This window comes from Cyprinus carpio, chromosome A2 (genome assembly GCF_018340385.1).
Source record: "Cyprinus carpio isolate SPL01 chromosome A2, ASM1834038v1, whole genome shotgun sequence".
NCBI lineage: Eukaryota > Metazoa > Chordata > Actinopteri > Cypriniformes > Cyprinidae > Cyprinus > Cyprinus carpio.
This window is the reverse complement of record NC_056573.1, coordinates 27,172,155-27,186,595: the sequence shown is the minus strand read 5'-3', so window position 1 is coordinate 27,186,595 and position 14,441 is coordinate 27,172,155. Positions and strand designations below refer to the sequence as shown.

The 14,441-nt window shown below is 30.1% G+C and overlaps 2 protein-coding genes across 4 annotated transcripts in view; both read left to right on the top strand.

Moving 5' to 3' along the window:
• Window positions 1–5,116, top strand: part of tcf3a (transcription factor 3a) — a 37,092-nt gene extending 31,976 nt beyond the window's left edge. For 2 of the 3 annotated variants that reach the window (XM_042713464.1, XM_042713459.1), the window contains exon 18: window positions 3,407–3,928. In XM_042713464.1, coding sequence (XP_042569398.1) covers window positions 3,407–3,755 — 349 coding nt within the window. In that variant the 3' untranslated portion in view covers window positions 3,756–3,928. Of the gene's footprint in view, window positions 1–3,406; window positions 3,929–5,095 lie in introns of those variants that run through there. The other variant, XR_006153331.1, reaches the window with a different exon arrangement.
• A 6,787-nt stretch (window positions 5,117–11,903) lies between these two features.
• LOC109105774 (cytochrome b-c1 complex subunit 10) lies at window positions 11,904–14,261 on the top strand. The gene is given in 4 exon segments (XM_042713453.1): window positions 11,904–11,984; window positions 11,986–12,035; window positions 13,574–13,700; window positions 13,896–14,261. Coding segments are annotated over 3 exon segments (237 nt in total). The 5' UTR covers window positions 11,904–11,918; the 3' UTR covers window positions 13,695–13,700; window positions 13,896–14,261.
• Window positions 14,262–14,441: the final 180 nt, after the last annotated feature.

Here is a 14,441-nt window from a genome sequence, read left to right as displayed (position 1 = left end):
CTTTCTGTCTGTTGACAGTATTTTCTAATTTACGGAGTAATAAAAAAAGAAATCCAAAATCCCCTCTGTATAAACCTTTAACTCTAATATGTCAACAAAATCGAACAAAAAAAATTAACCTGGCTTTATCCATTGTTCAGGAAAATGTATGCAAATTAGTGCATCTTTAACTAGATAATGCCTTATTTTCATATTTAAACAACAGAAAACTTGATGTAATTAAACAACTGAGGAAGTATGGTGAAATGTATTAGTTAATTGTTTAACCCTATTAACATATGGTGTCTTGCCTTAAAATACGCCCTAGAAACAGCCTAGCAACACCCTGGCAACCAGCCAAGTTGCACTAAATTCAAGAATATGTCCTTTTAATAGTATCTTAGATTATACAAATTTAAACACGTATTATTAAAATATGTAAGTTATTACAATTTATCTTGGTAGTAGTTCTTTGAGATACTTTATGCAGTATGTTACGTAAGCTTCCATCCTCCCTGCAGCCCATACAGGTGTCTGTTAAGGGTGATTGTGGGACTGTCTGCACTTTCTGTAACTGTGCATGTGTTTCTGTCTGTCATTTCATATTTAGCACTCATCCCTTCCTGTTTTCTGTTCATCTCACCTGCTTGCAAGATTCATGCAACTAACAGACTCAGATTAAAGCTAGATGGATAGTTAAATGAATAAATGTAAATTGTCATTTACTCACTCTAGGTTTTGAAGAATGTTAGTGATCATACAATGACTGTCATCCCAAAAAAGCAGCATGAAAGTAGCCCAAATGACTTGTGTGCACTATATTCCTATATTCTTCTTTTGATGTCACATGATAGTTTTATTTGAGAAACAGATCTGAATTTAAGTCTGTGTTCACTGACAATCTTCCCATCTGTTGTAATCATCACATTTTATTCACACCACAACACTAAAGAAACAATTGTGGTGTTACTGATGTCAAACTTTAAACTTTTTTAAACTAGCTTTTTTTGTATGCTATTATAGTTTTTATTATTTTACATGTTTTTTGTTTTCATTGTTCCTTTTAATTTTAGTTTAAATAGTTATAATTTTGTGTACTTTGTCTTTTAAGTTATATATATATGTTTGTGTGTTTTATACTATATTATATATATATATATATATATATATATATATATTATTTTTTATTTTATTTTTTTATTATTTTTTTTTAAATATCACTATTTAGGTTTGGTTTATTTTTTATTTCTGATTTAATTCATTTTCAGTTTTTATCTCCAGTTAGTAATTATAACACATTTCATTTAGTTGCCAAGGCTATGTTTTACATTTTTCTAAACTTCATTTCAATTAACAAAAATGTTTTAATAGTTTTAATTTATGTCTTGAATAAATACATGCACAGATGAGACTTTCAGTGGATAAAGGTTTAAATATTAGTCATTTCCTCACAAAGCATGATCATGTGACTTCAGAAGACTTGAAATATAGTGCATTAGTCATATGGACTATTATTATAACCCTTCATGGTGCTTTTTTTTGTCAATTTTGGAGTTGACAGTTGCACTTGCACCCATTTCCACAAAAGAAGCTCATGATGCATGAGGGTTGAGTAAATGATGGCATTTTGATTAATCCTTTAAGTCTAGTATGAATGCAACCGCCCATAAAGCATAATGCATGCAGACATCCTGATTTCCACAGTGGAGATCATCTAGATGCTTCTGTTTGTCTTTCCAATTGTTCAGTCCTTTAAAATCTGCCTTCAAACATCTTATAAAAACTATAACTTATAAAAACCTTTCCTTCCAGTTTGACTGTTGCATGTCTGTAACCCCTCCGGTCTGCTGAGAAAATGCTTTTTCCGCAGGCTTTAACCCCGCAGATTAGAAGAGATGGACTTGTTCTTTTGTGTTTCCTTCTTAATGTTTTACTCGCTTCGGTTTGTAATGGTCTGATTAATGCTTGCATGTCATGTTTAACCCTCTGTTTGCCAGGTTGTTTTTCTTTTTACCCATCTCTCCATCTTTTCTTGAGCCCTTTTCTTTGCAGATGGCCGCAGTGGTTTTTAGTCTCATGCTGCATAAATGCATCTCAGCAGCGGGATGCGTTTACAATGAGACAGTCGCATTCACCTCATCCTGTCTTCTGTCTGGCTCTCTCAGTGGCAGTGTGTGTTTCTGTTCGGTTCTTGGCAGAAGTCTTGGCAGACTTGGCATCTCTCTCATCTTGCTGTCCTCTCGTCTTGCGCTCTTTCGCTCCGCGGCAGATCCCACAGGCCTCCTGAAAGCCACTGACATTGTAATGCGTAGCGACCGGCTGTGTCTTTTTTGAAATTGCGTGTCCGGTCACAATTAATGAAAGATTCTCCGGATCGGTCACGTCCCGTTCTCCTCTCCGCACCACCACTGGATCCCTCTCTGCATCCCTCGTTTAACTGGAATCAGTGCAGTTTTAATCGGCCACTTCCAGTTGGTCTGGAATTTAAAATGCCGCATTTGTTTCTGCTTTTGAAATCTTAAATATTTGTCTAATGTTTAACGTGTAAAACGGGATTAATGAGTTCTGCAGGGAATTTAAGGCATGTTAAAATTGTGGTATTTGTCTTTAGTGGAACAAAAATAAATAAATATATACAAGATATTTCAGTATAATATTTTAATTTAATGAAACAATTTATTTTAATATTTACATTTTCAAATATATACGAAAATAATAATATTGTATATACATTTAATAAGACAATTACAATATATAAAATAATATTTAGAATTTCATTACAATTATAATTAATATAATTATTATGCAAAATAAAATAATTATACAATTGTATTATAATATAATGATATAATTATAGTTGTAATATGTATTATAGTAAGATATATTATTATAAAATACATAATATATATTTAAAATTATATTTAATATAATAATTTAGTATATTATAAAGTATTATAAATTATGTATTATATAATTTATATCTAAAATTATAATGATTTATAATATTTGTATATATGACAATTATAAAACTACAATAAAATTAATTAACATTATGCTAATTTATATAATTTACATAATATATATTATATCTAAAATTATAATGATTTAAATAATTGTATATGTTAAATGTAAAATAAAAATGTATATATATTTATAAATGTATACAAATTGTTTATTAATTTTATAGAAATCATCATTTTAGATATACATTTTATATTTATATATATATATATATATATATATATATATAAACACACGTGTCTATAGATAGATAGATAGATAGAAATTCAATACAGATTCTTCATTAGTTGCAAGGTTCTTTTCAACTTAATGAAGCCGAAGCAGTTCATTTAGTTTTAGAATGGACTTAATGAGAGGCTAAATGACTTAACGAGGTAACTAACGAGCGCCTGGTCGCCCCTGGCAGCAGCGTGTCGGAGGAGTGTCTGACGGTGGAGGAGAAGGAGCAGCGTGAGCGCGAGCGGCGCATGGCCAATAACGCTCGGGAGCGGGTTCGTGTGCGCGACATTAACGAAGCCTTCAGGGAGCTCGGCCGCATGTGTCAGCTGCACCTGAAGAGCGACAAGGCTCAGACTAAACTCATCATCCTCCAGCAGGCCGTGCAGGTCATCCTGGGCCTGGAGAGACAGGTGCGAGGTAGGACGAACCCCTCTGAACCACACCGTCCTGCCGAGAAACACACCGCCGCCGCTGCTGCTGCTGAGAGCCGCGTCTCTTTCCTCGCTTTGACTGCTGCTCGCTGTGTGTTTGTGTGATGCTAATCTGTGTGCGTCTGCTGACCGTAGCATCTTTCTGCACATGTTCTGCCTCATTAACGTGATTTACGCAAGTAGTGACATTAGCTCATTGTAACATTCTTAGCAATCCTCAGTTATGGTTTGAGCTGATTGATTATGATTGAAACAACCAAATATATTAGGATTAATCTCAAAAAAACATGTCTAAATCATATTTCACCCCAAAACAAAACAGTAACAACAATGTATTATCACAGTACATGTCCAAAAACTATATTACCATAGTGAGCAATGGTATAAGATCAAGTATTGTAATACTACCATACTATCGTTTTTGTTAATTAACCATTGCGATTTGTGGCATTTCATGACATTCATTTTTTATTGTAAAAAACGTGAATGTGAAGTCATACGACTTCATTTATATAATTATTATAATTATTCGTACAGGTAAATGACATTAGATTCTTGGATTCCCTTTACTGTTTTTTAATGAATAAATAGTGTTACCCTGTGGTATAAATACTTAAAAATATAAATAAATATAAACAAAATAAAATAAATAAAATGTGTAATATCCTTTTGTTATAAAAAAATTATGTAATATATTATTAATATATTAAAATAGTATTTTGAGATATATATATATAAATAAAATATAAAAATAAACAAAATATATACAAATATAGTATATAGTATAAATGGTTATATATATATGATATTCTTGTTCTATTAAAACCTTAAAATTAACATATTAAGTTTACATTACATAATATAAAATATATAGAGTATAGAATAAAAAGTATAAAATATGTAGAATAACTGTTGTTTTTAATATAGTTATATTGTATCATATAACAATTTCAACAATTTTATTTTTAAATTTGGACATTGTTATTTAAAAATTATATATGAAATTATATATTACATTTTAATTGTATAGTTTATTATATAAAAACAAATTAAAAAAAAAATACATAGAATAAAAATCATAAAAAATATATATAAAATAAAAACATGTAAAACATGTAACACAATAGTGATTTTGTTTTTACATATATAAAAATTGTTAATATTTAATTGCATAATACGTAAAAATACAATGTATAAAAAATAGAATAAAATATATAAAAGTTAAAAATACAAATGCAGTAATCAGAATATTTCTTTCATTTTGGGATGAATTATGAGTCTGATATGTTCTTCACAGGTTTTGTTCTAGTAGCTCGAGTAAATCACGTCGTGCTTTCTTCCTCCCACATGCTCTTATCATTATACATGTGTGAATGCTTGAGGAGCTTCTGACAGTAAACGCTCACAGCACAGACTGATATCTGATCTGCTGCTGTTTTGTTCAGAGCGTAATCTGAACCAAAAGGAGAGAGGAGGAGAATATTCATGTTCAAATCAAACACAAAGACACAGAACACCCTCAGATGGATAACCAGCACGGACATAACAAACACACGGACATATCTAACATTCAGGTGAGCTTCACATCTGGGATTATGATGCAGTTGAATATATTCATGTTGGATTCATGCATTTGCAGATGCTTTTATCCAGAGTGAGTTGCGATGCATTAACGGTATAAATTTGATTAGTTTGTGTTCCCTGAGAATCAAATCCAGTGATTTTTGGGGTGTTTGGGGCAGAGAGCTATGAAAGCAGTTTTATTTTATTCCCTGAATTCCATTTTTTTTTTTAGTTCCAAATTTCATTTCATTTTAATTATTCTGGATTAAAAAAAAAAAATTATGGAAAAATGAAAACTGAAAAAAATACATACAAAAAAAAACTTTAATTAAATAAAAAAAAAAAAATAAAATACAAAAATTTTAGGGCCCTATTAAACCCAGTTTATTTTAATTTTTCTGAATTCTGTTTAAATGCTTAAATTAAATTTTATAAAATGTTATTTTATTCCCATTTGAAATCCATTTTATTTTTTTCCCTCAAATTCCCTTTTTTCCCCCAAAAAAATTAAGAACCACAAAAAATAACTAAGAAACGTCAAAATTAACGAGAAACTAGAGAAGTAGAAAAATATTTTGAGTGGAAAAGTCCAAATGATGAGAAATAAAGTCTAAAATATTTTTGAGAATAACGTCAAAAATTAATTGAGGAATAAAGTCTAAATTATTGCGAATCTAAATATTAGAAAAAGTCAAAATTACGAGAATAAAGTCTAAATATTTTGAGAAAAAGTCAAAATTATGAGAATAAAGTCTAAATATTTTGAGAAAAAGTCAAAATTATGAGAATAAAGTCTAAATATTTTGAGAAAAAGTCCAAATTACGAGAATAAAGTCTAAATATTTTGAGAAAAAGTCCAAATTATGAGAATAAAGTCTAAATATTTTGAGAATAAAGTCAAAATTATGAGAATAAAGGGTCTAATATTTTTTGAGAAAAGTCCAAATTATGAGAATAAAGTCTAAATATTAAAAAAACAGACAAAAATACCAAAATAAAATAAAAAAATCTAAAGAAACAGTCAAAATTATGAGAATAAAGTCTAAATATTTTGAGAAAAAGTCAAAATTATGAGAATAAAGTCTAAATTAGATTAGATTAGATTAGATTCAACTTTATTCTAATCTAATTTAGACTTTATTCTCATAATATTGACTTTTTCTCAAATATTTAGACTTGATTCTCATAATTTGAGATATATTTTGAGAATAAAGTCCAAATTATGAGAATAAAGTCTAAATATTTTGAGAATAAAGTCCAAATTATGAGAATAAAGTCTAAATATTTTGAGAAAAAGTCCAAATTATGAGAATAAACCTTACAATATTTTTGAGCTTGAATAAACGTCCAAATTATGAGAATAAAGTCTAAAAGATTTTTAGAAAAAGAGAAAAAGAAAAAGGTCAAAATTATGAGAATAAAGTCTAAATTATTCAAGATTAAAGTTATATTTTGAGAGTATAGTCTATAAGTCTAAATATTTTGAGAATAAAGTAAAAGAATTTAGAATTTAGTCAGCAGTTACAAGATTAAAGTTATATTTTGAGAGTATAGTCTATATTGTGCATGCAGATGGACGGATTATTATCAGAAATCATTCCATCGGTCATATCCCGTCTTCTAATGCATTCATTATTTGTATTGCGTCGTGCAGACACCCGATAATAACAATACACAGTGCTTTTGGTGCCTTTAATATAAAACGAAGTCTCAACTTTTGTTTCGACTTTATTCTCAAAATATTTCGACTTTAATCTCATAATTAAAGTCAATCATGATGGTAATCATATAAAGACATTAACAATTTAACATATGTAACAATTTAATTTAAAATGTAATCAAATGTTTGCAACTTTGTTTTTCCTCAGATCCTGACGCAAACAAGATTTCTCCTTCCATCAGATCCCTAATCTAACAATCCCTCCTCCAACGTGGCCTTATCTTCCCGTTCTTGTTCCAGAGTCCACACACATACACGCATTCGTGATTTATATATTATAAACAGATGTGTTGAAGACTCACATACACACAGTAACTTCCTCCGAACACAGTATGTCCTCACCAACACGTGCGATCATGGACCATCGGTGGAAATCAGCGTCTGGACGTCCTGCTGTTTGATGCTGTGATGTTAGATTTACAGTGTGCTGTTCTAGAGCACACACACACACCCCTGAGCCTTTGTATTCAACGCAAGCTCCGCTGCGGGAACAGATTCCTTTTTTTGTTTTTTTGTAGTTCATGTATTCAAGTTTGGCTTTCTTTTGTACCGTTTTGTGTTTATGATGTAGAGAGAAATGTTCAGTTTTGATACGCAGATGGTTATGGTTGGGGATCGCCACTAATGCGTGAATAAAACAAAACCTCTTCACATTTAACCTAAACTAAAAATAATTAATTGAACATTAATATACATTTAAAAAATAATCAAATTTTATCTAACATTAATACAAAAAAAAATAAAAAATCTAAAATCTAAATGTAAAATACAAAAAAAAATAAAAAATCGTAAATTTAAATGTAAATGATACATAATTGAGTGTTTGTTGTGTGTCCTGTATTACATTGCATATATAAGAATATAACAATAAAAAAATAAAACACTTGGACACATTAAGATGATGAAAATTCATAATGATCCTAAAAAAAACATTATTTTATTTTATACAATTTTATAGGTATTTTAAATATCTTAAAATATCTTAACATTTCACTCTTCATCAAAAATAAATCAAAAGAAATTTAAATATTTTTTTATTCACCAAGCCCCCCCACGGCCAAACCCCCCCACACTTGGTGAAATATCTGAAAATGTTTTTGGTTTTTTGTTTCACGTCTGTCAGTCAAAAGAAATCCCCCCACCAGGAAAGATTTTTGTTTATTTTTTTGCCTATGGAAAAATTAAGCTCTGTTGTTAGCAGAAATTTGGTCATTCTGACAGTTTGTGTTTTATTACAACAACGATTTGCCTTCAAAAATTTTCATCATATAAAATAAAACTAAAAAGTAATGTAAAAAACAATTTTAAATGTAAATTTATCACTGACGAGTTATTTAGTTTTTGTTTGTCCATTTTTATGGCAATTTAAATTTATTAGTGTTTAGTTTTTGTGTCATTTATGCTGATTTAAATTTAAATCAGTGTTACAGTATTTTTTTTTTTTTACTGTATTACATTTTAAAAATGACAAAAACACTACAATTTAAAAATAACAAAAACAAAAAAACAAAAAAAACACAATGAAGACACATGTAAGGTAAATGAAAAAAAATGTAACAAAGAAAAGCAAATCAATAATGATCCTAAAATGTAGGGCTTTATTTCGATTTGTTTTTTTTGTTTTTTTTTTTTCCAGGGTACAAATACATTGTTTTATGTTATTATTAGTCAAAACTTTTGATTTTAAAATATTGAGAGTGGGGTGAAATAATCCTGAACGTGTGTTTTTATTTTTCCACTTATCGTATATTCTGCGGTTCACATCCAAAAGAAATGGAGTTCACGATCTTTTTATTTTGATTTTTTTTTTTTTGGAAAATTAAGTCTGTTTTACAGAACATTAGGATTTTTCATTCTGACATTTTTACGACCAACACATTTTCCTAAAAACTGCATGAAAAAAAAAAAAAAAAAAAGTAAAAAAAAGAAACTAATTAATCTAAAGTGGTTTAGTTTTTGTGTCAGGTGTATGCTTGAAAAAAGTTTTTAAAATTTAAATCAGTGTTAAAACAACTGTATTACATTTTAAAAATGACAAAAACACCATGAGCCAAAAAAACACCTGTTCGGGACTACATTACAGGTAATCTTCAGGTAAAGTGTATTTTTATTTATTTGCTCATTTTTTAAATTTTATTAAATTTTATTTTATAAAAATCTTACCTTTTATTTAATTGCACACTCTTAAAAATCTACCATAATCATTCACCAGAGTACCAGAGCTCGTTGGCTTTTGATGGGATTCTCTTAATATAGTCTCGCCATCACGCATTCACCGGTGTGTTTGGTACCAGAGCTTGTGTTTTTATATTGTGGATTTATGTTGTATAGTATTGGATAAACGACTGAGATGAGTAATCTTTCTTTGTGTGTGTGTGTGTCTCATTTAGAAGTAACTCGTGTAACATTGTCGCGAACCGAACCTTGCGTATGAACTGCAGAGAAACCTCTTCATGCAGATGTGTGACTGAGTCTGAGCATTTCAGCCGTGTATTCTCACACATTTCTGAGGCCATCTATCAATTTGCTTTGGATTTAACGTAAGCTGGACTTTGAGTTTTCACCCGATACAAACTCAATCTGACCACTCGAATAGTAAGTAGTTAACAGATTTATTAGCGTTGTGCTGTGCATTTGATCAACTCAAGTGTGTTGATTCATGAATTTGCTGCCACATGTCAATATTTCTACACAAAGTAGAGAAAAATAGATCGCAAAGGGTCTTCACAAGCCGACCCGGAGTTGTTTTTTTTACTTCTTTTATAAAGTTCTGTTAAATGTTTGTGTTTACTTGTTTTAGTTATTATCTATGTTGATTTTAAATGTTAGATAAAGTACGGCAAAGAACGGAAAAATAATTTGTCATATATCAGATGCCAGCATTTCTATTAACACACAGAAATTTTACATAATTTTTATAAGGTCAGAAGATGCCAAAAAGATCCCAAAAAATGCAAAAAAAACAACATTAGTTTCATCATTCTATGACGAAAAAAAAAAACAGATTATATCACTCTACAAAACATCTTCTTCTTCTTCATCATTACTAACAACATCTTCTACAACAAAAAAAAGACTCTAGGTGGATCTTTTGTTTTTTCTTTTCTTCATTGTACTAACATCTCTTACCACTACAAAGATGATTATATGAATTATTCCTTGTTATAGGATGCAAAAGATGTAAACTCTTAAGTGCCAGCATCGTTTTGGTTCAGTTTTTATCCTGGAGTCAGTCACGCGTTTTGTATCCGGTAGGACGTCACGTCGTGGGGCTTCGTGACTTGAGAATATTTATAAATGTCACATGCAGAGGGACGTGAGGATGATTATGAACAAACTACACAATTAAGTGAATTCTTGCTCCTCTCAGAAAATAAAGAACTTTCTTTGTAAACATGGATCTGTCTGTGTCTATTCTGTTCGAGCTTCACTGATTAATGTCCAATAAACCTCATTATGAACAAATTACACAAAAGGTAAATATGCATAAATATGACCAAATAAAGTGCTTTACATTCAGGATGCTGCACATGTATTAATTTATTAGAGGATACCAGTGTTGGGTGAGAGTTAATCTGTAATCTGATTACTTTACAACTTACTAGAAAAAAAACGCACCAAATAAACTAATTAGCAAATAATTAACGACAAACACTATATTTCAAATCAATACTTTTAAAGGAGTAACGCGATATTGTAATGCATTACTTTTAAAAGTAACTTTCCCCAACACTGGACAATACACAACACTGTTAGAATGTGGCATCATATAGATAGATAGATAGATAGATGAAAAAAAATTACAATCGTTCACACAAGTTCAGTCTCAGAGCGCCACAACAAGCTACTTTTTTCCCTTCCGTTTCACAAATTGTTTGTTTTTAAAATATCGTTTATTATGTTCGTACGCATCTTTTTTGTGACGTGTTACTTTAAACTTTTAAGAGAGAAATAAAAAAGATTTTATAGCACAATTTTAAAATTAAATAGCCCAAATATACAATCATATTAAAGCAGACAATAAAATACACAAAATACAAGTTAAGTGACGTGTTACTTTAAATTTATTATGTTCGTACGCATCTTTTTTTGTGACGTGTTACTTTAAACCTTTAAATCAGAATAAAAAGAGACTTTATAGCACAATTTAAAATTTTATAAAATCAGAAAAAAAAAAAAATACAATTTAAATAATTAATTTATCGTACTTTATTATGTCCGTACGCATCTTTTTTTGTGACGTGTTACTTTAAACCTTTAAATCAGAAATAAAAAAGAAGACTTTATAGCACAATTTTAAATTTATATAAAATCATAAAAAAAAATAAAATTTAAATAATTAATTTATCGTACTTTATTATGTCCGTACGCATATTTTTTGTGACGCTTTAAACTAAAAATAAAGAAATAAAAAAGAAAATAACTTTATAGCACAATTTTAAAATTAAATAAAATCATAAAATAAAAATAAATACAATTTAAATAAATTAATTTATCGTACTTTGTTTGTACGCATCTTTTTTTGTGACGTGTTACTTTAAACCTTAAGACAGAAATAAAAAAGACTTTATAGCACAATTTTAAAATAAAATCATAAAAATAAATACAATTTAAATAAATTTATTGTACTTTATTATGTCCGTAGCATCTTTTTTGTGACGTGTTACTTTAAACCTTTAAGACAGAAATAAAAAAGACTTTACAGCACAATTCTAAAATAAAATAAAATCATAAAATAAAATAAATACAATTTAAATAAATTAATTTATCGTACTTTATTATGTCCGTAGCATCTTTTTTTTTTTTTTGATGTGTTACTTTTAACCTTTAAGACAGAAATAAAAAAACTTATAGCACAATTTTAGAATAAAATAAAATAAAAATAAATACAATTTAAATAAATTAATTTATCGCACTTTTAATTTGGAGACTTTTACTCTGTACCAGCCGCTCGATAACGAACTTCCGCGCAGGTCGCTCAGTTGATGACGCGTCATCCGCAGTTTCCTGTGCTTCTGCTCTGGTCGTCCTCCTCGACACACAACTCTGATCATGTTGGGCAAAATAATCGGACAGAAATACGTATCTGTCGCGAAAACATGGTAAGAACACGGTAAAACTCCGTACAGCGAGACAACCCTGACATTTAATGAATATTACGCGTTGTTTTTTATTAACAGCGTTGTCCTTGTGGCGACCTGACTGTAGCATGCTAAAGCTAACGAGCTCAGGTCACGATAACACACTCTTCAGCTCTTTCTTTCGTTAATCCTGCTTCATACTGCATACATGATTTATTCATTGTTGTTTGATTATGAATGTGGCAGCTATCTGTGTTTATTATTGTGATTGTAGTACACAGTCATCAATACAAACGATAAAAAGCCAGAGAAATGTGTCAGAAATACTTCTTACATTCTTCAATGAGATGAGAATAAAATCAAGTACTTTAGGATGATTTTACAGCTTCTTATGTTTTCTCTTGTCTTGAAGAAGCTTCATGTTCTGGTTTATAGTAACATTAATAACAGTTTAACCTCTAACTGGATTCTTGCCTTCACCTTCTTGTGTTTATTGAACTTAATTATCAAATTAATTGTAGTTTAGGAGAATTTTAATGATGATGATGATTCTATTTTGGTAATCTTGTTGATTTCTTAATAGTATAAAAATAAAAAAAAGACTATATATATATATATATATATATATATTTATATACAGTGAGAATATGAAGCTCAATTTTAATAAAAGAATAATAAATCTAAAAATTTTTTTATTTTTATTAAAACAAAATTAACCCAAAATTTCATAAAAAATAAATAAAAGTAATGTAAAAAAAATTAAATGTTGCCTCAAAATTTCATAAAAAATAAAAAATAATGTAAAAAAAAAAAAGAATAAAAAGTAAATTATCATTTATGCCAATTTAAATTTATAGCATTGTGTTACGGTGTATGTATATATATATTTTTTTTTTTTGTTTGTTTTTTTTTGTTTTTACTGTATTACATTTTAAGAATGACAAAAACACTCGGACACATTAAGGTAATGAAAAAAAATGCAAAAGTCATAATGATCCTAAATGCTGATATTTATGACTAAATTCTGATGCTTGTGATCAGTGTTCCTTCTAAGAGAACGATGTGCAGATAAACTGATCTAAATATCAGTCTGTGATCTATATCTCCAGTGATGAGATGAGATGTAAATGATCCAAACATATAATGCAGTGATTGAGAGATGAAGAAATAAAGGCTCCTCAGAAGATGTGAGGATGTTCTGGAGGCTTTGTGAAGATCATTCCTCCGAACCTTGAGGGAAACAACGTGAAAGTCAAAGCTTCTGAGAAAACAAACGCCCCCTCAAAACAGATCCCTGATGATGCAGATTTGAGACTCCTACAAACAATGATTGATGGAGAATCGAACTGTAACAGCTGAGCTGCTTCAGTCCAGTAAGAGTTCATCTGGAGATATTACTGCAGTTATTCTGACCTTTACTCAGCTCCAGAATTACACTAGAAGAGACCGAAAGCTTAGAGGAGATCGAGTGTGGGACAGATTTAACAGCACAGTTTGATCGTTTAGAGAGCTCTGCGTATGAAGTGTGATCCCTCAGCTGTGAATCTCTGCTCCTGCAGGGCTCCCACGCTCACGGTCTGGGGTGGAGTTGGAGGCGTTGCGCTCGTGTACTTCACAGACTGGAGGCTCATCATGGACTACGTTCCCTACATCAACGGAAAGTTCAAGAAGGATGATTAGAGGAAGGTTTGTCATGTTTAAACCGTCCGGAGTTCAAGAACAATGACTTATTTCCATAGACACTACAGAGCGATATAAAAACCTGCTCAAACAGTAAAAACTAAATGGATTTGAGTCATTTTTGCTACAATTTTATTTTTGCTGCTTGTCAGAGTGACTTATCGTTGACTGTTACTGACATTGCTCTTCTTGTTCCTGTAGGTCAGTCTTCTGTAGTTTAGATGGATTGAAGATGGAGACATCAGACTGGTCATCACTGCTAACAAACAATGTGATATTTATTTTTTGGAGCGTTCGATCCATCTTTCCCTCATGGTTATTTTTCAGTGTGGATTGTTCTCGAGAGAAAAGAGTCTCACGATTAAAATCTAATGGCTTTAAAGATGTAATGCCGGCGTGTTTTCTATGTTTCTATAAAAAGCTTCATCATTTGTTTCCACTGAGTCCTCCTGCGGTTCTGTTATTGAGAAGGTGGTGGTGGACCTGAACTCTGCTTTTAATTCTGTTGTGATCTCCACGTCATCCGCGGGTTACTGGTGATGCTCGTTAATAAATCAAAGAAAATGAGTCTGAGGTGTTTGTTGTGCTTTATGATCACCTGCTATACATGCACGAGTTTACCAATATTAATACAGTATGTTTTTTTTACATTAGCCTGGTTCCTGAATGTTATTAATGAATTGATTTTTATTTTCAGTTAAAAGCTTGGATTAATGTGCATAAGTTTATGAATCAGGCTTCAGATCT